Here is a 27,377-nt window from a genome sequence, read left to right on the forward strand (position 1 = left end):
GTTCAAGGCTCTGCCAGTGTCATGATCGGTAGTATTCATGTGTGAAGCGGATGGGGATGATCGGCGGCAGATGAATAAAGACCAGCTGGTCATCCCAAATGTTTCAATACCTTGGCTTCATGATGTGGGAATTGGTATTTGGATTGTGACGTCACAATGTGGGTCTAGGGTGGTGTGGTTAGATTTTCAGGACACAAACATTGCAGGCTAATGTATATCTCGATATAGGGGAATGAAATGTTTGCCCGATGAACTTCTTTCAAAGGACGGGACAACTGTGTCAGTTTGCTTTGATGGTAATTCGTTTAGATTATTATAAAAGTTCTGGACCTAGGGGCATTTCTTTGATAGCGCCTTTTCATGCAGTGCTGTTCCGCGTTCTGTTTGAATATTGCTGTCCAAGCTGCGTCTGGGGCCCTGAATAAAACTGTGTTAGTTCTTGCATGGCGTACACTCCTTTTTGGATTACTTTTGTATTTTCTTATTGGTGAGTTCAAAGGCAATCTGCATTACACTGGCATGCTGTTAAAATGCAAGAAAATAACAGTTATTTTCAAACATAAACTCTGTAAACATCCCCTTCCCCAGGATTAATTCAGAATTTTCCGAACTCAAAGTTCAAGTCACAAAAGTTATTTTCAATAGCCCAGTTCTGATTCAAATACAACACAAAGTTAGTTTCACTCCATAAGTCTTCCACTTGGTACTTGAATTGTCTGATTGGTATTGTCTTTTCAAAATGATTATCACAGATGCACAGTTCTTGCTTGATAAACCAAAAGACTCATTCTTCACACTTTCAATCACTATTCAATATACTTTCTCTTGTTTGAAGCACAACCTCTTTTTCATAAACAATAAGGTTTTGTCAGGATGGTTTTCCCACAGTTCATCACAACACAATAATGGACTTGCCACTTTATTGCCGCCACATCCTTCTGTCACATTGCAGTATTTCAATATCTTCTTCCTGACCATCTAACCTGCCAGGACTAACTACTAATGGTCCCTTTCATGGTGTACTCGGCTGCCATGGTAAACGTCCTACCACTACTACAAGTACTTTGTGGTGATACTGCTTCAAACTTTCCACACTTCAATCCTCAATATAGAAAAGATAAATCAACAACTAGTTTGTCAATAAGTCATAACAAATTGACAATATCTCTCACTATGATTTGTTTGCCCCAGGCAATGCAAAGTATATGTCTCCCCCCCTTGATAATAGTTACAAGAAGGACATTGTGTAGAATCCTACAGATCCCTCACTAAACCCCTGACTACAGTCTCCTTCCAGGTGGCCAGGGAAAGGCAGACGCTTCCTGATCCTGACCTTGGAGGTGGTGTACTGTGGGACGATCACCTGGGCGGAGACACAGCCCAGGGTGGTGAGGAGATCCTGTGGGATGAGTCACATTATTTGTCCTTTAAAAGGGAGAACCTTTTAAAGTTGTCAAAACAGGTAATGGCTTATTGTCATTATGATGCATCTAAACTACATATGAGATCTGTGGCTATGGACACAAATGTCTTTAAACTTGAACAGACCTTAATAACAGAAGACTATTTAAGGTACTTCAGGATAAACATTCTCCTTACTCCCAATGGTATAATGGAAAGGAATTTAGAAATATTGCCTTAAATAAACTGTCTTCCTTTGCAACAGTGAATTCTAATGGTTCATCCCTAAATAATTCTAAGGGAAATAAATCTACCCTCAAAATTAAGAAGTTACTAAAAAATAATCAATTTTGTTGTTGAGGACTACAAGTCCCATAATCCCATAAGTACTGAGACGAGAAAGAGGACTGAAGAGTCGGGCTGTAGTAGTAGTCAGGCAATTAGGCCTAATAACCTACACATGAAGGAACCTTGGAGGCTTAAAAGGCCCCCTCAGGTGCAGGCAATAGGAAGGAGCTGGAACTGTGGCTGACGTGTATGCAGTAGTAGCAGATGAAAGAAGAGACAGTGTTGGCAATCCAGGCAGAAGTGGGAGAACCGAAGGGGCGCCTGTTAGGGAGAATTCTCAACAATGTGCTAATTCCCTCTACCTTAGAGACCCCCAGCAACTTTGCTGGATTTTGAGGACTCTTAACCTGGAGAGAGTGTGACCATTTTTCCCACTCTCTCATGTATTTTTGTGGGGGGAAGTCTTTTAGATTTCCCAAGGTTTAAATACCTTCTCTGGGCCCCTCTGAAGTTTGTCTCATGGAAGACTGCTTTCCTGGTGGCCATCACCTTGGCCAGGTGAGTCAGGGAGATCCAGGACCTCTCCTGTAAGCAGCCATATTTGACCTTCCACGCTACAAATGTCTTTTAGATTTCCCAAGGTTTAAATACCTTCTCTGGGATAAACTACTGTTTCCCAGAGTAGTAGAGTGAAATTGACCTTACTTAGCATTATACTTGCTAGACCCAGCCAACCCTATCTTACAATAGTGCTGGAGGGGTTACTTAGGATCCCCTGTGTCTAAATGCTCATGTAACATTTTTATGTTACCCTTTCCTCATTGAAATGACTGGTGGCAGTGGTTTTGTTTTGTACTACCAAGGTTTGTATTTACTGTGACCGTTCGAGGACCCGGTAACGTTAACCGCGGGAGCTATCTTTTTCAAAATGGCGCAGAGCCATCTTTGATGAAATGGTCCCCGGTCTTCTTTTTTCGCCATGTCTTTGTGGAATGGTGCTCCTAGAGATTTTCTCTGTGTGCCAAACCAGGTTTGGTCTTTGTTCATTCGCCTTTGGCGGGCTTCAGGAGTCTTGTCTTATTCAGAAACTCAAAGTGTACAGTATTGAAGTATATTCGTGTGTTACTATTCTATTGCTCCCTTCTGAAGAAGGCTTTATAACTGACTGATAAATTATTCATTGGTTATGAGTTTATTTGAATACCTGTAACTGTGAATCTTTGTGTAACTTCACTACAGCTCACATTTACACAAAGGTTAAGTTGCCTATACCTGTAGTCATACTTGTTTGTAGTGTTCCCAGAGGGTACTGCATTCAAACTTTGCCTAACAATGCCATGACTTCGATGCAGCAGAATTCACCTGCTTGCCCTGTCGGGGTCGTGTTCCCCCAAAATCTGAGGTGCAGAGGTTGCGCCGTGGAGGGCATGCAGGGAGGCTGCTTTTTCCCATGTGAGACTAATTGCAGAGATTGCGCAGCAAGTATCGTGTCGGAGACCTTGGTGAGCAGCTGCCATTTAGCCGTGGGTCTCAGGAGCGAAAGGGGCTCCTTAATGGAGTGCCCGCACCAGAGACCTCTTCAGCGAAGAAGGTTATGGGCCCCAAGTGAAGCCTGAAGTTGTGCAACACATGGAGAAAGGAAAATAGAAGAGAGTGAGTTAGATGTGGTTTTCTGATTCCTTGTGCGAGCACGGCCAGCAACAGTGTCTAGCTATTATCAATTGCGTAAGAGTAGAAGCAAGGTGAAGCCGTTCGTTGAGTCTTTGACATGAAATGCAGCACTCAGGTGTGATTGGGCATTTTCTCTCTTACTTGCATGAAGAGCAAACCGTACAAAAATCAATTGTTAAACCTTTAAACTTTGTAAAACCTATGACGAGTGGTTGCATGTGCCTAATTATGCTTTTCAGAGGAAGACAACAATTTCTTATAAAGAGAAGTCAAGTGTTTAAACATTTTATTTGAAGTTGGAGAGCAAGCATTGGCCAAGCCAATAGTATTCCCCTATTGAGACTTAAACCAGCCTTTCCCAAAGCCAGAAAACAGTTTAAACAGCACAGTAAGCAAAATAGACCTTCAGCATTGCCTAAGATACAAGTGTGCAAGCATTCGCTGAAGCCAAGAGACTGGCACCAAAGCTTCAGGGTAATTATTCTGGCTGACAGGTTGCAGAGAGATAAAGGCAAGGTTGGGGAAGGGAAACATGCTACTTATACATATTCTTTGAATTTGATATAACCTACATTGCCAAAGACTGTAGACAGAAGATAGAGGTGTGTTCCAAAGGCAATTATAGTTGTTTGTTGTTTGCAGACAGACAGGAGAGGCAAAGAGGCTGCCTCTTTGGAAAAGGGATATTCATAGCAAGAGTGTCTTGCCTATTTAAAGGTGTTGATGTTCCTGAAGATGAATCTTGTCATAACAAGTCACAATGTACTGAAGTTGTGGTGGTTTATTTGGTAGTCAGTAAATGTGAGGCTTCAGTAGCACAAATGAAGGCGGAATACTATGATGCCAAGGTGTATGTCCATATGGTAAACATTTGTAGAAGTTGAAGTTGTGCAAGTGAAAGTAGAAGTGCTGTGAAGTCCTCCTGACCAAGATACCTACAGGGACTCCTAATCTTATAAAGATAGATCTATGCTTCACTAACATTTACAACTTTGGCAATTATTCTTGGATAACTGGAAGTGGTGGCAAAGCAATGTGGCTTGGAATAACATTGATGCATTGTTGATGTCGATCTGAATGGCACTGTCATGGCCCAGGACTCTCAGCCCAACCTCCTCCTCCTTGATAGGCGTCTTCCGTCTCATCAACTTCCTCCCTTCTCCTGCCACTCCACCATCTGCCACTCTTGCCCCCTCTCCACCACAGATGGGCTTACTACATCACTGTACCCCTCCTTGGAAGAACTTGAAGGGTGGCAACCGGCTTCACCTAGCTACCCTTAACTTTTTATTTTTTTATTTTATTTTGTGTTTAACTGTATTGACAGTTTTTCAAAAGAAATAGTTTCCTCGTTAGCTTTGTGTTATTTCTTCGTTTTGTTTCTTTAGGTTAGCTTGCAAGGGCTAGGTCCTTTAGTATAGCGCCATCTAAGATAGGGAGTCCAACTCGAGGCTGTGCAGGAAGTTTCCCATTGCTATGACTGGTCTTCGATTTAGCCCGTTCATCAGGAACGTCCACCAGTAATCTTCGTCCAACCTTGAAAATTCTGAATATAGATGGCCGAGATGGATTACTCTGTTAGATAAACCTGGGCAGTCGATGATCTGGTGTTTCAAGCTTTCAATTGTGTCAGGCGTCGCACAAAAGCGACCGGAATTGTCCTCTGTTTTACCACAAATTCCCAGTACCTCGTTTGTTTTCAGGATGTTTAATCTTGCTCTCAAGAAAGTTGAGTGGTTTTTCTTGTTTGGGAATTTCAGTAGGTAACTGATGGGCTTGTTTATTTTTTGCGCTAAGGGGGGGTAAATGAACTGCAGACTTATAGCTCAGCGCTTTTGACTGTGTATCACACCAGTCTGTTTCTTTAAATTTTTTAGTAGTCTTCGCTACCCTTAAATGCCGCTCTGCTGTTAAACACTCCTCTGATATCTATCTCCTTGAAGACTTTGACCTTGAATTTCTCACTCACTGAGACGTGGTTCACTGCCAGCTCTGTCACTGCTTTTGACCTACTCCTTCCAGAGGCTACAAGATCCTCTCTAAGCCCAGGCAAACCGGTCTGGAGGCAGATTGACCTTGACCTTCCCTGAATACTGCCATTCCCACTCAGACCTATTCTTCCTTTGAATGCAAGCTTGGTGTCTCTCCAACCGTCTCGTTGACCCCGGCTACCATCTGCAGGAGCCCTGGTGCAGTCTCCCTCTTCTTCTCTGAGTGGTCTGACCTCACCTCTTCTTGCCTCCACCTCCAAGCTTCTCCGCCTTGGAGTCTTCAATATTCACCTTGACTCTCCTGATTCGGCCACTGGACTCGGCCTCTATGACTTTCTTTTCCTCATCATTCATGCCTACGGTCTGACGAAGTCGGACGGACATACCTTTGATTCTCTCATCTAGGCAGACATCCCCATCTCCAACCCTTTCACCACACTGCTCTTGGTCTGACCATGCTCTCCTGTCCTCTCACTTGTATCTCTTAGGGCCCCCGGCTAAGCATCTGCCTGCAGAGCCAGTCTCTTTCCCCTTCTACATCATTCGACCGATGAAGCGAGTGTCAGTTGCAGCTTTTGCCGCCACTTTCATTCCCCCTCCTACTGCTGCTGCACTCTGAGCCCACACTGACTCTGCCCTTGCTCATCTTCACCACTCTATCACCTACACACTTGACATCCTTGCCCCTGTCATGCATGCCTCCAAGCACAACACCTGGTATGATTCTGACCTAGCCTCTCTGAAACGCAAGTGCAGAGTTGCTGAACAGAAGTGGCAGGCATCTGGCACATCATCTGATAGACTGACCTGCCGCCTGCTCCAAAGGCAATACAGACTCTCCAACCACATGAAGAAGAGGGCCCATATCCAAGCCCGCATCTGTGGCCACTAAAACACAGGCAAACTTGTTAAAAATCTGCAAGGAGCTTGCCAATCCTACTGCCTTCTCCACTTCGCCCTTGCCATCCCTGACACTCTGCACTTCACTGTCCTCCCACTTCTTACCCAAAACTCCTATTCCCACTCTCCTTTACTTCCCTCCCGAGGTCTCGGGCCTCCCTTGGCCCCCCTCTCGCCATCCCTCCCACTCTCCTCTTTCTCGCCTATGGCACCAGAAGAGGTCTCTAGACAAGTCCTCTCTATGAAAGTCTCCTCCAAACAGGTACTCCCCAGCTCCTCCAGAACTATCAAGGACAACATTGCCTCCCTTGCGCCAGCCTTGGTCGATTTCTGTAATCACTCCTTTGCCACAGGCTCCTTCCTGCTACCCCTCAAGCATTCCCTTGGGCATCCTCTGCTCGTAAAGCCCTCTGCCGACCCCTTCTGCACAGCTGACTACTACCCTATCTCCCTTAACCCCTTCCTCGGCTAACTTCTGGAGAAACTGGTCATCTCCCAACTGATCCAACATACTGAATCTGTTGGCTGTCTACACAACCACCAGTCTGGCTTCAGAGCAGCCAGAGGCACGGAAACTGCTCTACTGAACACCTGAAGACTTGCTCTCAAATCTCGATTCCAACTCTCCTTTCCTCTGCCTCCGACACGGTCAATCACCCTTGGCATCACAGGCTGGACATTAGACTGGTTGACCTTCCCAGGTTCAGTTGGGCCCTTTTCTCTCCCCTATCGCACTATCCACCTGCGGCACCCCTCAAGGCTCTATCCTCTCACTGTGGCTTTTTAACATCTGACTTGCCCCTCTTGCCCACCTGATCTCCTCCTTCTCTCCTCACTTCCAGTGTTATCCAGAAAACACATAGCTCTCCTTCATGTATCCCTCTACTGCGTCCTCTTCCTCCTCTCTCAACCCTGACTTTCTGACTGCTATTCAGGCATGGTATGCTGCCAATGATCTCTGCCTTAATGTAATTAAGACTGAGATCTTTCTCACTGGGACCTCTGCTCCTTCCTACCTCCTGGCACCCTCTATGGGCCCCCTCCCCTCACCTTCTTGTGTGGCAAAAAACCTTGGTGCCATCTTTGACTCCTCTCTCTCCTCGCATTGTGGACCTTAACAAGAAGGCCCACTATCGGCTGCTCCTCCTCGGAGGCATTCTCCCTTTCCTCACCTCCCCCCAGAAACTTAATGTCTCCAGTGCTCTGGTCCTCTCTAGGCTGGACTACTTCAACAGGCTCTTCCTCAACCTTTATCTTCCCTTCGCCCCCTTCAATTTATCCAGAATAGGATTGCAAGACTTATCCTTGGCCTCCCCCTCTGCTCCTCTCGCTCTCGCCTTCGCACTTCTTGTTACTGCACTTGCACGATCAGAATGTCACAAGGCCAAGTAGGACCATGGCGGTTATCTCTCCCCCTTCTCTGCCCCTATCCCCCATTTCTTTGGCTTGTGGCACCTTGAAATACCATTTCTTGTATAGACGCCTAACAAATATCCAATAAATAAAGAATAATAAAGAAATGCTATTTTGAGGAAGTGGAAAGTCCTCATTTCACCAAGAAAAAAAGGTTTGCTGTTGTTGGAACTTTGGTTAATATAACTTTACTTTGACATTGAAACATCAAGAACTGAATTGAGACTATATTGCTTACATGGAGTTCCTTGTTTCTTTTTGTTGGAACGTTGGAGCTGAATTTACCTTGAATCCTGGGGAATGGAGTTCAGCCAGGTAGAGATTACCAAGAAATTGTGAATATCATTGTTGATGTGTATTTGATGTTTAAGTGTGAGGGCCAGACCTGCTGTGTTAGTGTTTCCCTTTAGCTTTGTTAGACAGGGAAATCAAAGTCAGAGTAGGGATAGTGAGGCGCTTGATAACATTTCTAATTTAATAAAATATCATATTTTGAGCAATCATCCCACTCGCGTTGCTGACCCCTCACAGCTTGCACTCTGCCATCTTTGTTCCCCCTCAATTGCCCTTCATTGGCAATGACGGTATTGATTTTACTTCCTGCCCCGCCTTGGCTTTGGCAGTATTGGTTATAATTTTCTTGTATAACTGATCTTCCTTTCAAACCACATTCACTTTGTTTGAATATTCGCCATTTTGTTTTTTGGCAAAGATGGTTACAATATTCTTTTACACTTGGGTTAAATATCCCCTTTTGGCTTTGACAATGGTGGATACAATGGTCCTCAATTCTCTTTCTTTTAACATAAGAGTTACGCGTAATTGGCTTCCATTCAATAGTTATGTACTCAAAAACTTGATCTCGAGTAAGCGGGTTGTTTTGGAGCACCCTAGTGTACCTTGACAGAGGCTAACGCACCGGTCTTTCTGTGCGCCTCCAATAGACCCGCTGTGCCTTCCTTTGTCGGATTTGCACTGGCGTCTGATAGCTCCGGTAATGGTTCCCTCGCTCGCGCTTCCTGTTGCTGGATTTTTCACTGCTTTGTGCGCACTGCAGCACCAGGAGAGCTACTCTCTCCCTTGGGACTGCCAGTCCTCGTATTGCTTCCCGCTGTGCATCCTCTGCAGTATATAGGGCTTCCGACCTCTGCTACTTCCACGTCACGGCGTCCAACATCCAAAACCAAGCTTCTTCCTAATGGCCTGCACCTGAGGGGGTTTTAAATGTTTAAACGTCCCGCTCAGGTGTGGGTCATTACGATATATGATAAGTCATTTATGATATGCCTGTACATAAGTGTTTCTAGGCACGACAAGACAAGAAAGGGAAGAAAAGGGGAGTACACAAACACTTACTAGGCCTTGCGCTGGTACCTGTGAGACTCTTGAGGGTAGCCAGCCAGCAAGTCGGCACAGCATACAGGTTGGTCAGCCGAAGAGAGAGAAAGCGGAAGCGAAGAGGAAGGTCTTGAGCTGCTTCCGGAACGTCAGTTGGTCCGGCTCAAGTTTGAGAGGGGCAGGGGGGCAGGGAGGCCATTACAGAGGGAGGCACCTGCAGTGGAGAGGGATCTACCCCCCACTCTCTGCCTGCTCAAGAAGGAAGGGGTTTAGGAGGAGAGAGTAGAATGTAGTGTGGGACCCAGTCCCAAGAAGCCTTGTGGACGATGCAGAGGGTGTTGAACTTGATCCTTGCAGCCACCGGGCTGGAGAGATACAGTCCCTGAGCTTGAGGTGAAGGACAAGTCTTGTGGTCCTGTTCTGGATTAGTTGCAGAGGGTGGAGAGTAGAGGAAGGCATATTTAAAAAGAGGTAGTTGCAGTAGTCCAGCCTAGAGAGAACTAGGGCTGTGGAGACGGTGAGCTTCCTAGGGAAAGGAAGAATACCTCTGAGGAGGTGCAGCTGGTAGTGGGCCTTCTTGGCAAGGTCTGTGATGTGAGGAGAGAAGGAGAGCGTGGAGTCGAAGATGACACCAAGGTGTTTAGCCTCACAGGAAGGCGAAGGAAGAGGGCTCAAGGAGGACGGCTACAGTGAGGGGGAAAGCGGGAGCAGGGCTCACAATGAAAAGAATCTGTCTTTCTGGCATTAAGGGAGAGATTGTTGGAGGTGCACCACTCCTGAATTGCGGATAGATAGTCAGGAATGATCAAGAGAGGAGAGGAGGCTGAGGGTAGCCTGAAGGAGAGCCAAGTCATCTGCATAACACTGAAAGTTAGAGGAGAAGGTAGAGATGAGGTGAGCCAAAGCGGCCAAGTAAACATTGAAGATCCAGGGTGAGAGGATAGAGCCCTGGGGAACACAATATGTGGAGAGAGAGAGAGAGAGAGCGCGAGAGAGAGAGAGAGGTGGTGGAGAGAAAGGACCCAAGGTGGACCTGGGAGGGTCGGTCCAGTAGGAAGGGGGTCAACGAAGCCAGGGCCTGATCGATGTCCAGGTTCTCACGGAGACGATTGATCAGGATGGCATGATTGACCGTGTCAAAAGCAGAGGAAGGATCCAGGAGGATGAGGACAGACGGAATGCTAGAATTGAGATTAGTGAGCAGATCATAGGTTTTCAGGAGAGCAGTTTCTGTGCCTTCTCTGAAGCCAGACTGGTGGTCATGGAGACAACCAACAGATTAATTGTGGAGAGTAAGCGGGGAGATGGGCAGCTTTTCCAGGAGTATACCGCCCGATCTCTATTACTCCCTTGCTGGGCAGTTTGCCGGATTGGCAGAAGGCTTTTTCAGGAGGGGGTGCACAAGGGGGTGAGTGCTTGAGGGTAAAGTTCCAGTGGCAAAAGAGTAATTGCAGAACGTGGCCAAGGAGAGAGAGAGAGTGAGTGAGTTAGTGGGATAGAGTGAGGGAGAGGGAGAGAAGGAGGGAGAGGGAGAGAAGGAGGGAGAGAAGGAGGGAGAGGGAGAGAGGGAGTGTGAGAATATTTTAAAGACTTCGGCTGTGTTATTAGAGGCTGCTGAGATGTAGGCTCTCTTCTTGTTCAGAACAGAGAGTCTGAACAACTAGGCTGCACTTTATAGTTCTGTACCTTTTCCTCGTCGCAGTACCTAGAGGATTATGGAACTTGAAGTCCCTAAGTTTCTTGTTCCTTTTTAGATCACTTAATTCCCTTTATAATATGTACCTTCAGGAGAAGTTTTGAAAGGAATACATTGTTGACTCTTGATCTCCTAATTCAAACCTACAGTGAAATTAGAACTATCAAAAGTGGTGATATTGGTTCCTTGATCCTTAAATGTATAATTCCCACATTTACCATCAGGTTTTCCAGGACTGCCAATTTGGGTAATTTTGGGAAGGGAAGCCTTACTATGACAACAAGCCATCAGGTATTCTGGTATTAGAGAAACCTCACCCTCAGAGGATGAATACTGCGTCTCTCCCAACAGTCTTCCCATTCCCTTGGTGGCCTTATCCTCTGAGGTGATCCACCTGGCTAATACCACCTCCAGGGTTAGGATCAGGTAGCGGCTGCCTTCCCCTGACCTCCTGGGAGGAGACTTTAGGTGTGGATTATATGAGGAAAGCACAGGATTCTTCACAGCTACTACTACATAAATCTGAATCCAATAGAATGTCCTGTAGCTATTGTTGGATCGGAAGCTCTGTTGCTAGGTTTTTTGAAACCTCACGGTTACCCAGTTTGTATCAACCAATCCCATCCTGACACCATTTGTGAAGGTTTAGGAATGGAACCCTGATGCAGGTGATTCATGTCTTTAGCCATAAACCTTTATTGTATGAAAATGGGTGTGGAAAATGTCTCTGTCCTTGCCGTAGAAGTATCTTCCCTACCTAAAACAAAACAAAGGGGTTAGTCCTTTGCCAAGATGTCCAAAGTAAACTATCCTGTGTCCAAAGTACTATTCTAACTCTCACATTCTAAAAATCAACTATAAGCTCAAAAGGGAAATCTCTTTGGCCTTGGAATCTGTACAAAAATGTTCAAAAAGGAAAATGCTTAACTCCAACTTAAAAGTTCCATGAGGATAAAGTTCACAATTCAGAGGGTGGTCCCCTTCCTATAGATTTCTCTTCACTAAGCTTTATAATTGTTTCTTTGAGTTCCTTTAGATCAAATATGTTTACTATACAAAACAGCTTGGCTAACAGTCTGATTCTTGATAGACTATCTGGTTTGCTCTCTTGCCAGGTTTCTTCTTACATTTTGGTATCTCTCAATCACACTCTTTAGTTACTTCCTGATATATTCTTCTCAGGACTTTTTCATGCAGTGCATTTTATGAATTGTCTAATTTGCAAATGAAAGAACCTGGCAGGAGAGCATACCGGATAATACCAATCATGTCTTTTTAACACTTATGACTTGCAATGTCTGATATAATCCCCAGCCTACTTTCTCTTATGTGCAAAACACTTATCATACACAAAACACTTGTGACTTTAAATGTCTGTTATACTCTCCTGCCAGGGCTTTCCCTTATGAACATTGCACACGCAACAAGTTGTTATATTTGTTCTGCTCTGTTTCTTTAAGTAATATGGCACTTTTTGTTCTCTCTTTTACTTATATTCGCTTTTGGTCTCATTGCCGAAATGCCCCATTGTCCCCTCTTCCCTCCGGTGGACTCACTGGTATGATGTAGCGGGAATGGCTTCTCCCACAGTGAACCTGCAGCGGCTGATTGGCGTCCCGCTTCCTTCTTTCAAGCTTGCTGCCTCTGCTTTGTGATTCCTGTCCTTCCCATGGCTCTCGCTTGCCTATTCTGCACTTCCCTGGGCTACAACAATGCAGAGGCTGCTCTTTGGTACAGCTGCATGCCAGACGCCCATCCACCTCTTTGGCATTCCCGCAGCGTACCTGTCTCTGCAGTCTGTACCTCTCGTTTTCTCCTGTCAGCCGGTTGGCTCCACGGACCTCACATTCACCCCACAGTCTCTCAGTAAATATCAAAAGGGCTCAACCTCTCCAGCCAGCTCCTTCCTGTCAGCAGGCTTTGTTGTTCAAATGTTCTGCCAGCTAGTAGGCGCTCGCAACAACTAGAGCGCAGCTTACGCTCTGGGTCTTATCTGATCTTCACAGCTCAGCTTCCTTGTGACAGTACTCCTAGTCTTAGAAGAAGGGAAGTCATTTTGTGATAACTTTTAATCCGAGTATGGGAAGGTGTTCTCAGCAGTTTTAAATGTCCAGTTTGATGATTTGTATGCAGAATTTGAAGAGGTATTATCAGTCGTTTTGGAAAGGGAATGAGGAGCGCTATGACAGTAGCCCATAAAGGCATGTCGAATGGAAAGGGTATCCTCAAGAGGAAAAGATGGATACCATGTCTCGTCCGATGATGTCATGACATTCCTCTGTGAGTTACCTCCCACATGTGGTCCTCCCTCATGGAGCCGCCCGCAGGGTCAGGATCAGGCAGTGGCTGCAATACCCTGGCCACATGTGGGGGAGCTGCCACTGGGAAAGGAGCGATGACACCATCAGATTCATCACATAGGCTATCCAAGATGTACCCATGGGTGAACCAGAGATGCGGGAGGGGGTCCCAAGAGAATGGAGATTACAGTCAAATGTGGTGTGGCGGTGTACACATCCAGAGGTTGTGGAAGGAGATCCTAGCATGGGTAAAGGACCTGGATGGAATCACAAGACACATGTCCTCACTATTTGTTCTCTTTGGAATAGAGGAGGGGGATGATTAGGAGGACTCACTGAATCACAAGACACACTACTTATTATTTTTTAATTTTATTGGTTTAAAACAAACCTTTAAAATATTGCACAAACATCTACACCAAACAAGAGTTTTACCGACTCCGTCATCATTTATCAATGCCCCCGACTGGATCGATTTCATTCTCCCCAAACCTTCGGCCAGAGATATTCACCCAAATTACCCCTTAAAAATGGTTTTTAAGAATTCTCAACCCTTTTCTCCGGCTCCTTATTGACCTGCGTTCTCTTTTAATTTCGCTACGATAATAGCCAGAAAGGAAGTCAAGGGCAAGATTAGTTTCATGTCCAGTCCATTCCACATTTTCCGCCACCACTCTTCTGCGCACGCAGAACGATTTGCATCCGCCCATTGACCCCATTGACCCAAACACTACTTATTCTTGGCTGCAAGGGTGTGTGTGGCTGAATATTGAAAAAGGTTGCAGACGCCCACAAAGAGGGCATGGTTACTGAAATGTGACATTTATGACATGGAAAGGCGAGTCTAGGGAAAACGTAGACAAGATATTGCTACCATTCCTCACAAAATACAGGCCGGCAGGTGAGGCCGAGGGTTGAATAGATATTCAACCTGACACAGGTAGCGCAAAGAAGGTGTAACAAAACAGGTATAGAAAGGGTTTCTGCTGGGGTGGGGGAAGGGTGTGGGTCAGGGAGTTGGGCAAGACTTGTTTACTTATTGTGCTTGTTTTTGTGAGCAATCAAAATTAGATTTTCAAAAAGAGCTTGGGGAATTTGCTTGGAGGTCATTGTAGCTTGGTTTGTCAATGTGGCAGTAAGATAATTTGTTGCATGACAAGCAGAACCTCACCTAAACTGGAAAATCATGAGATCGGCCACAGGTGGTATTAAGGCAACCTGTGACGAGGGAGTGGGTGTTAGAAGGCATACAATTAAGGAGAAATACTTGGTAGTTGAGCATCAGAAAAGGCTTACTCTCTGTAACCCCGAGATCTCCAGATTACTTCTGTACCTGGCAATGTGATATGGGTCCAAACTTATGGGACAAGGTGACGGAGTAAGGCTCGCAGTGGTGATGGTGGATGTCTGCCTCCTGTGTTGGAAGGCCGGAAATAGCCAAAATGTGACGCTGCAACAGACGATATCGGTAGCTAGTAGATGACCGAAGTGGACAGAGACCTGGGGGAGGAGGCAGCTGGACCAGAGTGGATGGCAGTGATCGAGAGCAGAGCCAACAGCAGCGTGATGGACCTGCAACATCAGAGGAAATGGGGATGTGCCGCAGGGGATGGAAAAGCTACAGAGGATTACTGGCACAGGCAACCAGTTGGTGAAATTTATCGTGGGGTAGAATGTGGACAGCCTGCATAGGTGCGGTCTGTGTTTTTAGGACCTCTGCATGGGACTGTACCTGACCCGGTGCTTGTATGGGCCCGGCTTTAGTAGAGACAGAGCAGGCACTGATTTAGAGCACTGTGCCTCCATTAAAAGAAATTATTTTTTCCTATTTCCAGGAATGGAAAGGAATGCAAGAGGTCGGAAAGGGATGCACGGAGTAGATACATTGATTGTAAAAGAGTTGTTGGATGGACAGTGGGAATCCTGAATGCGTTTGACTTTGCCACTATCAGCAGATATGCTATGGGCATCCAGTCAAGGCTGCTGCTAATACCCATGGGCTTTCTGATGGCAGTTTGTTTCTGATCTATACCCTCTAGAGTTGGACAAGTCTAATGGGACTTCAGGGAGGCAAGGAGGCCCATAAGGCTTTGCACGTTCAAGAAGGCGATCAAACTGGTGGGCACCTGAAGGGTGATGTTCTCTGATCAGAAGGGATTCTCGTTGGAGTCCATGCAAGCATGTCAGACTAGATTTGTTTTTTCTACATGGTGAAACACAAAGGATAGGGCAAGCATGGTCAATCCCAGGGGTTATCTCTTGCTTACTCTCTACCATGGTTACTGTGCTTCGGACTGGTTTCACATGTATGGTAGTAATACAGAGTGGGCAGTCCCTGAGGTGGCCTGTACTATACACATCCAAGAGTGGATAACTACACGAGTAAAGTGCAGATTTCACACGGGGTCAGCCCACACTTTTCATTCTTTCAAGGTTGATTTCATCAAGTACCATTCAAAATGGGGTAATAATAATGGCTGTTCTTAGAGCAGTTGGACACTGGAGGATTTGGGCTTTTGTGTGAGCGTAATACAAATAAAATATATCTTTTTTTTTTTTAAATTATTATTCTTGTTTTTAATCAATTATGATTTTTACAAGACAAATTTTCAACACAATAAGTCAAAGTGCATTATTTTTGCAAGAATTAAAAAAAAAAAGGTTTCTACAGTTTTTTCATACTAAAATAAGTTCATCAAGTGCCCATTCAAATTGTCCAATTAACATTAGTTTTCAGGACAAATTAGTCGTCTGCTATCGTGCATAAGCAAAGATTATTTACAAAATTTACAGAGGCAATGAGTAAGCTCATATTAGTTGAATTTAGTAAACCAGACCATCTCAAGCTAGGTTGGACATTGGCAACAGTGGATAAATGTTTCTTATACATATTGTTTCTTATTGAACGTAGTGCAGAGCATTCAACCACTAGATGTTCTGGAGTTTCTTTTTGTGATAAGTTGTTACAAAATCTACAAAAGTTATCAGTAACGACAATTTGCTTTCGTTGTGCAAATATGTCTCGTGTGGACCGCAAATTGAAGCGTAGTCTCATAATCGCTATACGGACATGAGGTGAGGGCGATTTAACCAAATAATTTGCAACAGTTCTCATTTTTTTTATCTGGGAATATACGGCTATTAAAGTTTTTGTAACTCAAACAAAGATCACGATTAACCAACCAATCTTGAAGAATTTTTATTTTTTTTCGCTCGTTCAGGATTTTGAATTAGTGTCTCAACATCCACGTTTGCCGTAGCCAGAATTCGATAGACATAAGTGGTCCATTTTACAACGAAGCAGTCTTTAGATGAAAACCGATAGTCCGACAGAATAGCTATGACAGAATCCGTAACTATGTTTACCAAGCATTTTCTGAATAGTGCACAAAGTTGCCATTGGTATCTAGCGTTGAGTGACGTGAGTCCCAATTCATATCTAATGCATGATACTGGGGTTGATTGAGGTAAGTGCAATAAGCTTCTCCAGTATTTAGCTTCTAGTCTGTCTAGAATTTTATTGTCAGTAATATCTCGAGCTTCAAGTCCGTATAGAAGTATGGGAGTCACTTTTTGTAACCAATAATATAAAACAGGCTTGATGGAAAATTTGCCGTATTTATGAAGTATTAGTTTCGATTGTGATATTGCAGCCATCAGTTTGTTTTGTTGTGATTGCAAATGTTCGATAGTCACTGGGTTTGATTCAAACTGAGTTCCCAAGTATTTATAATTAGTTACAATATCTAAGGTACTATCTTTGACCCTCCATACAAACTTTTAAAATATATCATATATCGTGGACAAAATGGGATTTTTTGGTTATTTCTGTCTTGGGTCTGGACTATTTGTGCAAACCAGACAGTGTGAGTTTGAGTCAATTTCTGTTGCAGAAAAGTACACGTCATGTTGTGACCTTTCTACACTTCTATTTAAATTGGCCTTGGAACTGTAAGCCGATTGGTTAACCCATGATATGATGGGGAAGGGATACAGTGGCCTGGGAGTGGAGAGTTCTATCCTTCAGGCTATCCGGATCTTGTATCAATGTTTTATGAAGGGCATACGTTGTATCCCTCTTAGATGTTAGATTGCTATGTTTATTGATTTTTAAAATGAAGGCAACTTCACCCCACCCTCCTACATAATGTATCCTTTCAACATTACAAGAGGATTGCAAATTGGAATTTATTAAGTGATCTTTGCAAATAAAGATATATCCCCTACATAATCCCTCCGATTCTGCAAGAGGATTTTAAATTCGAACTAATCTTTCAAAATGATGTGGTGCAAATATACATTTGAGTCCTTACTAATAATACTTTGAGGAACATTTAAATATTGAAAGTTAATTGGAAGAATAGCCAGATTGACATTGTAGGACAATTGATAATATTTGCCCAAGAAAACCGTTCTACAGAAATGGGAAACAGAACGTCCAACCCACATGCTTAGTAGATTTATTTCAGAAAAAGAAAGAGCTTTGCCCTATTAAGAAAATAACTATTCTGAAATAATTTGAAAAGCAAATTACTGTAAAAAAGAGTCGACCATGTGGATAGTGGACAATAAACCTACACTGTTGGTACCAACAATACTGATAAAAATACTCGAACCATGATTTACGGTGACAACTCCTTTTTAATTTACATTCAGACTAATCCAGCCCAAGGTTCTTCACATGGTCTACTATAGTAAATTAACCTCTGGTTTAACCACTGCTTCCACATTTTAACCACAGAGGATATGTAGAATGTGTGCCTGATTTGTAGCACAGACATTATTGCAGGAAAAAGTGCCTGCATTGTGCTGCAAATAGCTAGAATTATCAAATGCGGGCCAAGTATTGGTTACTTACTGCACCTGCAGTTCTCCATTGTTGGTATGTTTCATATATTCACATGAACATTGACCGCCAACCTTACGAGGCTGGGGGGCTATACTTCTCTCTAGCCACACGACTTCGTGGCTGTCTTGAGAAAAGCCTAATACCAACTCTCTTGTTGGTTAGTGGTAAAGGACTAAATTCAGGTGGAAACGCTGCAAATTATAAGCTTATCTGTGGTACTAGTGTGGCAGCTGTCTACTGAGGATTCTAAGCCTAATGGGGAATTATTGAAAGATGCCATGAAATATGTCAACACTGTAGAACTACAGCTACAGGCAAGTACCTAATTTGCAATGATCTTGCCAGGCTTTTAAGAAATCATAGTTTTCATTTTGAGCGCAGCGCAGCCTTCTTGCAGAGGAGAAATTTCACTCTGGTCAGGGCTTGCCAAAAAAGTGGCGGGCAGTGCTCCCCTGATGGAGGATAACTGAATTAATGTTAGTGATCATGTGGGAAAAAGAAGCAGTATATGCGTGCAGAGCAATCGAAGTATGCCGGAATGCCAACAGTCTAAAGTTTAGTTTGAGTTTACTATAGGTGCCTATCTTGCACGCACATGCCAAGGAAGTACGAAGCTTGCTGCTCAAAGATAAAGAAAAACCAACCCGACATCAGCAGACCCAATACAAATAAAGATTCGAAGCACATATAAATGCAGCGCAGAGCAAGTGAAATCAACAAGTAGGTCAGAACAATTAATGAGGCAGCAATTGGCTGGCAGCTTGCTCAGAACACTTGGCTAACCGTGCTCCTCCAAATACTGTTCAACTTGTTTTTACTGATAGAACAGGGATTGGAAAAGGTGTGGTGCCACTCCTATGTTACACCCCATTCACGAAGGCACTTTCCTCCCAATGGTTTCCTTTGACCTCTATTAGTGAGTAGCCTATTTCCTGTCAGCTAATGCCGTGCTCCAACCAGGAGATAAACACTGCTAGCATGGCCAGGCATTGTGCTCCAAGTAATCTCAATGCTTTTCATAGCATGGTAAATGCCATCTGCTTAATTTGTTGTGGAATGGCCGACCACTCCAGCCTCTCTTGATACTGAAAGACATGAGTATTTGTTATGGCCCCATACCATTGCACCAACTAAGTTTTAAAGGCTCTTATTTCATGTTCAAGTAGCTGAGCCAAGAACATTTTTCTGCACCAGTTTATCCCAATTTTCAGGGTTTAGCAGTTGGAAACGACTACTAAATACAGCTCGTCTGCTGACTTTGACTTTACCCCTGTGGCTAGAGGAACCCAACTTCTCCATCTATTGCTGCTCTTTCACTTCTGGGCCTGACTGCTCAAATCTCACTTCATGCTGCCTTTTGCGCTCTGTCGGATTGAGGCAGGTTGTGCCTGTCAGTGACCCCCCCACCCCCCACCCCCTGCCCCCTTTTTTGGAGGTAATGCGACCATGAGCCCGATATAGGGTGTGGCAAGAAGACTGCATTGAATAAGGTCTGCTCTAAGGCCGCTATGATTACATTTCTATTACCCCTAGAGCACAACAACTTACCATGTTCCACGTGCCTGCCTCCTTAGGCCTAAATGTACGAATATTGCTGTCTCCTCTGCTCATAGTGATTAATTTGGAACCTGTGGCTCCAGATCTACCGTCGGACTGAGTCACGTGTTCAGTAGCCCCTCAAAAGGGTAGTGGGTCATAGCATTAATGTGAGTTCACCAGGGTGCCCGTCCAAGGCATGGGATCACAATTAAAATTGGATAAGCAGAAGCTAGAAGCATCTCATGGGCAGTGATCGAAGTGTACAGAAAAAAGTAGTGGAACTATGTTTCCTCACAAACCCCATCTCTATGCCCCCTCCCTCCCATGCTCCAGCCAAACACCCAAACAAACGCCACTGCTGTTTAAGGTAATGTTCTATGCCATGCACTGAAGTACAAGTTTAACTTCTTCCTAAACGAAACCATTCCGGAACGTTTTTTGTATTTGTTTGTATATTTTTATAATTTCTTTTAGGTATAGTAAAACCTCTTGTGTTTTTAAAGTAGGGGAGCACCACTCCCACCCGCTCCTGCTCACTTCGACCGCTGCTCATGGGTATCCAGCACTAACCAGTGACAAGGAACTACCACTGGGGAACCAAGAGCTAGAACATAGCATTCCTCAAATCTAACACATAAGATGCATACGTATTTTTCCAATTTTTACTAGTCCCCTATGCAGTGTGTTTTAATGTTTATTTATAGATTGTCCCAAATACATAGTTAAATTTACATAGGTGTGTTTGTTCAGCATGAGTTGGCCTGAGTAGGCAAACTTATGTCCCGGTAGCTGTTGGCATCAAGCTAAGCAGGCTCTTCTAGGCTACAAGCAGGAGATAAATAGCTCTCGGCTCCCCTCAATTTCGAACCCTGCAAGGATTTAAGGTTGTGATGGGGTTGGCCTGTCGGGTATACTAGGTCAGTTAGCAATGCAGCGTCTGCGGTAAAATAGACCTAGGAGATAGACAAGAAGACATGGTTCCACTAGTTTTATGAAAGCAAAGAAAACCTCAACTAACCCTATAGCTCTGATTGTTTTGCTAACTAAAAAAGAAAATAATAAAATGGTGTTCGTTAGGCTGTCTGACAAAAATTCCATCCTTTGTCCAAACCTATGCTCTAATCCTACCTCTAATAACCTATAACACAAACGTCTGCCTCTGTAAGTTGGTTACCTCAATAGTTGGCTTCAAGTGGTGGGTTTCTGACCCCCTCTCCCCCACCTCACCATCCACTTGTGTCTTTGGTTTTCTTTCTCTCATCCCCCGGCCTGCTGATAGAGTTCAAATCTGGGTCTTTTAAGTCTTTCTCTTTTCTTAGAGTATGCAGTTTGCGTGCTTGTATCAAATCACAAAACTCCTCTCTTATTGGGTCTTGCAAACGTTCTCCCAATTGTCTTTTAGCCGCACGCGGGCTATCTAGCCCTCCAGGCCATCTGTGTACTGTATAGCATCCACCCCATGTGGGGTATTCAGTGTCTCAACCCTTCATGGGCTATCCAACCTCCTCATCCCTTCCACTTCTGCGGTTGCTTTCATGCCCTTGTGGGGTACCGTATCGTCTGCATAGGCCAGTAGTGGCAGACACCTATTGCCTAGCCTAGGGATATCTGGAGTAGACTTCAGTAAATTATCACAATAGGCCATTTATATAAAAACAAAAGAGCAGGGGCCCAGTACACAGTCCTGGGGCGCCCCATGCTCCAACTGAAAGAAGGCAGTACACTGTGTGTATACCTCGCTCCTCACACAAGCCATCATTGACGGATGCAATCTCTGAAGAACTACCAAGGCACTTGGGAAATTCATGGATCTGTACATACACCAAAGCTTGTCAGGGTTAACCTTGACAAATTCCACTTATAATTGAAAACTGCACGTTTACATGACTTTAAATTAGCAAGCATGAAAATGCCACAAGATTAGGAAAGAGCCGTCAGAAGAGGACAGTGTTACTAGATCTATGTTGAAGGCAGGGTATGATAGTGAAGGTGACGGTGAGCCATTCATTGCAACTTGCTAGTTGGTAACCAAAGAATCTCTGTGCATGAAAAACATATGAAAAACATGATGAACAATTGAGGTGAAGATGAATTATGGCTAGGATTACCTGAACGAATAGAAATAAAATTGGCCATTTTTGCAAAAGTCATAGGGAGACCAGGATGGATTGTGACTAAATATTTTAATCAGTTGCTTAATGATTGCTTTCAAACATTTGTAAAAAAAATAGATATGGTGCTCGTCTGCATCCTTGTCACACAAAGCATGAATGTCGTGGCTCTCTCCTGGATACAATTACATTCAGGTTGGAAAGTGGCAAAACCCTTTTTTCGAATCCATAACCACCCTATTAGTAAAGAAAATGCATTTCCAATAGACTTGCATTTCAGCGCACATTGGTGACCACTCTTCCCTTTACGATCCTTCATCAATGCCAGTTATGCATTACAAAAACACCATTTAGCGGTTGCTATTGCACCAAAGAAGTAGAAAAGAAAGACTGTGATAGACACATCTGTGTATCCTGCACTTCATTCTCTGGAGCTTATTGATGACCAACCAAACATTTACACTTTTTAACATCTACCTGCTGCTAGGCACAATTGTATGCAGTACCCTTTGGGTGCACTAGAACAACCCTGACCTCCTGGCAATAGGAACCCACCCTTTGGTATAAGTCTGTACTACACATGTTGGTAGCGGGTAGAGCAGCCAGGCTTATCTCAAGAGGGGTCAATGTGAGCTGTAGGGGAGTTATATAGAGATTCATAGTGACAAGTATTCAAATAAACACACACAAGGTTTCTTGAATAAACAATTATTCATTTATTTATCAGTCAGTTAGAATAAGCCTTCTTCAGAAGGGAGCAATATAAAAGCAACACACAAATGCATTCCAAAACCACACACTCTTAGTTTCAAAATCAGTAAAGACCCTTTTGGGATGGCCCATTGTCACAACCTACACCCAAAGGTGACTTCAATAGCTAGGGTGCTGGGGACATTAATATCTTACTGTAACATTTAGAACACTCTTAGGAATTAGTCAAAGGAAAAGGCGATTAGAACAAACAAGAGATCACAAATATTCTTAAGCAGGCAAGTACTTTTGGATCCCCTAAGCAGAGTCATTCAGTATATAACTGGTTAAGCCAAAGTTAATGGGCAAAATTTTGTATGAGCTGAAGCACTTCTGGTAGGTAAGTAGAAAAGTCTTTGCACAATGTAGTCTTTGAAGAAAAGAAGAATCAATGTAGGGCCACAAGCTGTTTAGGCTTGTGAGTAGTAGAAGATGCAAGCAACTCTACAATAAGAGGTAAGTTCTTTCAGACTTTACAGTACCTTTGGATTGAAGAAAAGGTGCAGCAGATGACTCCTGTTCCTGTGCAGCTCTGCAGATCTCACTGTTCCTGGTCCTCAGTCGTGGGGACAAGAGGGAGGACTTCTGGGGACTCCTGCACTGCAATGGGACAGTCACCACTCGCAACCGGCAATCTTCAAACAAGTGGCACTTCAGTGTTTCAGCTCCTTGCGACTACCGCAAATAGCAACACCGTGGTTCCTTGCTGTCGAGATGGACTTTACTTGCTTCTCGGGTCCCACACTCTGCTGGGGGCGCAGGCTGGGAATCCAGAGGATCTTCCTGGAGCTTTTGGCCATTTTAAAAGCAACACACACAATCTAGTGTTCCTCTCCTGGCTATTCGGTTTCCAACAGCAACTCTGTGGAAATTCAACCAGCTCCAAGAAGATGTCCAGGTGGCTTACTTTGGAGTTGATTGGTCCCAACAACTCAAGGGGAGAAGTCCTTGCAGGGGCTACTCTGTCAATACGAATTTGGAGTTTCAGCACAGCAGCAGGGCTTCACCGGGGAAATCAACGGTCCAGGAGTTGCAGCAGGCGTCCTCTTCAAGTTCTTCTTCGGTTCCTTCGTCCAGTGGTCGACTCTGCCTTCCAAGCCAAAACCCTTGCCTTTATTCAGGTTTCTCCCATTCATTCCAGCCTAGCTGTCAGTCACCCAGCAGGGTGGCTGTCCTTGCCGGACATTTAGCCGGCCAATCGCCACAGAGTGCATTTGGTTCTCATAGGAGACTAAGCACAGGGTGTTACTTCCTGCCCCTGCCAGACACCCTGGAGCCAGAGGCAGGCTTCACTCGTGAATCCTGCCAAAGGCAAAGCGAACAAAGAGACCAAACCTGGTTTGACATGCAGAGTAAATCCCAAGAAGGACCTTTCCGCAAAGAAATGGCAAAAAAAGACCAGGGCCATTTTGACAAAAATGGCACCCTTGGGTGCTTTACTGCAGCTGCGAACGTAGCCCACGGTAAATGCACACCACGGTAGTTAAAAGTAAACCACTGCCGCCAGCCATTCAGTAAGGAAAGGGTAACATAAAAATGTTATGTGAGAAGCTAAACATAGGGGATTCTAAGTAACCCCTCCAGCACCAAATTGTAAGATAGTGTGTGCTGGGTCTAAAGTTACAAATGTAAGTAAAGTCAGTTTCACTATACTGCTCTGGGAAACAGTAGTTTATCCCAGAGAATGTATTTAAACCTTTGGGAAATCTGGAAGACTACCCTGTGCCACTGCACTGAAGGTACTGTGAGACAGAATGTAAAAGATGATGCCTAGAGAGTTTGTCAGACTCCACAACCAAAAGAAACACAGAGTACCAAATCGCATTAAAATACATGAGAGAGTGGGAAAAAGGGTCTCAATCTCTCCAGCTTAAAAAAAATCCAAGTCCTCATAATCCAGGAAAGTTGCTGGGCGTCTCTAAGGTGGAGGGAATTGGCACATTTCTGAGAATTCTCCCTAACACATGCAGACTACTGTATTCATATTAAAATTATCAGAGTTAAAAAACCATCCTCCAGAATCACAAAACCTCCACATACTCCCCACTTAAACCATCTCCTGGCTGTAGAACTGATTGTAGAACCCAATGAGAGAAGAAATACCTGCAAAATCAAAGCTTTGCATCTACCTGTGGAAACCTTAGACATCAGTTATCATTACCTCAGTGATCTTCTCAATGCCCTAGATAAGAAACCACCAGCTACCAAGATCTTCTGGACATGACCACTGCATACAACGCAGTTAGTCATGCGATCATACTTGACCAGGGATAGTCGGACACTTTTACAAGACCAAACGTAGCTCGGCATCACTGGATCTATCCTGTGTTCTTTGTAGCCAGTACTCCAAACAATGGCAACATGTTAAAATAGAAAATTACATTTTTTCATCAAAACAATGAAAAGTGTCGCTTTCACCCAATAATTGTCTCACCTCTTTATACAGTCTAAAATGGCAGCCTCTAATTTTATTATATTGAATCTGGTCATTCAAGGAGGTTTTCAACCAACTACTTCTCTCACCTAGGATGCGGCCCCTCACTGCATTTGGTATACTGGGAGGTCACCCAGAAAAACCACCATCGATCGGACTGATCACGGAGAGTTTCCAGTCTACCAACTGAATAAATCGTACTCATCCCAACTATGATGCTGTAACACCTTTATTCAGTAATAAGGAGGCATGTCCTGCCACTGTACAGTAAAAACATCAAGTAAAGGGTGGCCATGCCATTGGCTTCATATGTTTTAACCATTTGGATTTGGTTCATTTACAGAATTTGTCATACGCAATGAGGATATGCAATTGTCATTTTGAATGAGATTTTTGTTTTGCTTTGCAGCAAATACGGATGCTTTCAATGCCATGGTAGCAGACAATTCTGCATTCGGTGACAATAGCTTAATCTATCCTGAAAGGTAAGCTTGTTTAATTCCACTTTATATCCATATTCTAACAAACATTGTATTTTTGTTTTTTAATTCGACATTGCTAAGAGAACAAATATGAATGCACACCATCAGTTATTTTAACTTTCTAAAAATCAGACGTTATACCTGGGTGCGTCTGAGTGCAATATATACAACTGCGTATGACAGGACATGGCAATCAAATATGCATATAAATGAAAAACATTTCACCATCTAATAAAATGACTTAAAACTAAACAGCCGTTATTAAAAATATGCACATCCAAAAAGAAAACAAAGTGCTGCAGGCCCATCCCTCATTGTGGTGATGTATTCTGCAGGAAGGCAGGTTCCTTGTAAGATTTCATATTAAATATATAGAGTACTAGCAAAAAGTACTCCTACTCTGCATGGGTTCTTTAGATAGACATGATAACGCTCATCAGTTGTTGAAAATCAATGATCCTGTAGGTCGCTGTTCAAGTTGCTTATTGCTTCATGTGCTTTGCACACTGCAGGTAAACTGCACTGACAATGGGCTTGTATTGCTGGCTGACATACCCCAGAGCAGAGGTGGAGGGAAGGCAAGAGTTGGTGTGCTGCAGCATACTGGGTACTTCTGTGCGCTCTCCCCACCTGTTGTCTCCCCCTGGCGCAGTGCGTTGTGGTGCAAGTATCTCGGAAATGGTGTGACCTAGGGCCTTGAAATGTTGCTTTAAGTTTTGAACCTCGTGTCGAGACACTCAAAATGAGTTTTGTCTGGTCCTTCTATGACCACATTCATATTTCGCCGATTTCAGGCAACCATCTCATTTGTGAAGGGGCTGAAATCCAGGGAAAGTGTTTGGGTGTCCAAATGTCATCTTGCTGATAATGTCCGGAGGGTCATATAGGGTAACTATGCAAACTTTGGTGCAGATTGGTCTAACAGTGTGGAATTGTATAAGGAACAAACTAACTGATTCCCGGTTTTAGCTAGATAGATAGATAGGTGTGATATTCCTTGGGGGCTGTTGATTATCTGCTCTCTGAGGTCTGGCCTTAATCACACCCTATGATAAAATGTATTCTTTCTCATCAAATCTTAGGATAACCGGGTGTAAGCCCACTTGTTGTACATTTCATGAAATTGGGGACTTTTAGTCGAATCTAAATTGGACTCAAACGAGCAATGAAGATAGAGTACAAAAGTTTGAAAGAAACTGCATGCCCTAAAACTTTGACTTTGTCTTGGTGGAGCTCGATTCCATTTCTCGAGTTTGGGGTTACGCACTGAGAATGTGCAGTAGGCCAAACTGACTAAACTAAATTTAGTGTCATATACAATGTCAATTTATCCGCTTTTAAAGTGATAATTTTGAAAACCATGAATGGTATCCAAATGATAGATGCCACCTATTTACGAAAGCTTTTTTTCACCCATTTAGGTCCCAAACACACAAGTGGAAAGAACACAGAATTAGGATACCATAACCAGGAACAATCCCCAATGCCTGTCCACTCCTAAAGGTTGCAGTGCAGGTGTATTGAAAGAAAGTGTGTGGGGGAGATTGTACGAGAGGCTGAGTTCTCATGAATGCAAAGAGGCACTTATTGGGCAGATACTGACAGCTAAACTTACTCAAAAATGTATCCTTGGCTGGAAGATAAGTGATCTGGGTCTATGGTGTTATTCTATGTTTTATGTTCGAAATTGTAGATCTAGATATGGTATTTGGACACTTGACTCAATTCTTCTGTGAAGTGTCATATTTGGGCTATTCCATTTCGTAAATCATTTAGTGGATAGAGATGAACATATCATAAGTTGCTTTAGTAAAACGTCATTGTTAAGATGGATTTCTAAACTCTGGCCTGGTGGACAGAGTTTAGGAGGCCACCCTAGTTATAGCGAACAGGGGAAACTCTGGGAGTTCAGCCAAACCAATCAAGGTAGCATGGAGACTGGTCTAGGCATAGTCTCAGGAGAGGTGAGTATGGTCAGGGGTCCACAATGAGTCCACAAAATAAAGCAATTGAGGATTGTACTTGAACAGTCAGTATATAAATACTATATTTATTACTGGCCAAAGTATACACTGTTAGGGGAGTTTTCCTGAAGTCCTACTTGGAGGTAAGATTTCAGTAAGCTCTCCCAGTGGTTTGTAGATCCCCCAACTCATAGTATCAGTCCATACTACTTGCAGACCTTGTTAGAGTTTCAGAGCAGTCAGGTTTATC

At 43.8% G+C, this 27,377-nt stretch overlaps 1 protein-coding gene across 1 annotated transcript in view; it reads left to right on the forward strand.

The window, feature by feature from the left end:
* Positions 1–27,377, forward strand: part of RELL1 (RELT like 1) — a 369,210-nt gene that overhangs the window by 156,143 nt on the left and 185,690 nt on the right. The window contains exon 4 of the mRNA XM_069631821.1: positions 25,091–25,166. Within this exon, the coding sequence (XP_069487922.1) occupies positions 25,091–25,166 (76 nt within the window). The remainder of the gene's footprint in view (positions 1–25,090; positions 25,167–27,377) is intronic.

Source organism: Ambystoma mexicanum, chromosome 6q, assembly GCF_040938575.1.
Source record: "Ambystoma mexicanum isolate Mex_15411 chromosome 6q, UKY_AmexF1_1, whole genome shotgun sequence".
Classification (NCBI taxonomy): Eukaryota; Metazoa; Chordata; class Amphibia; order Caudata; family Ambystomatidae; genus Ambystoma; species Ambystoma mexicanum.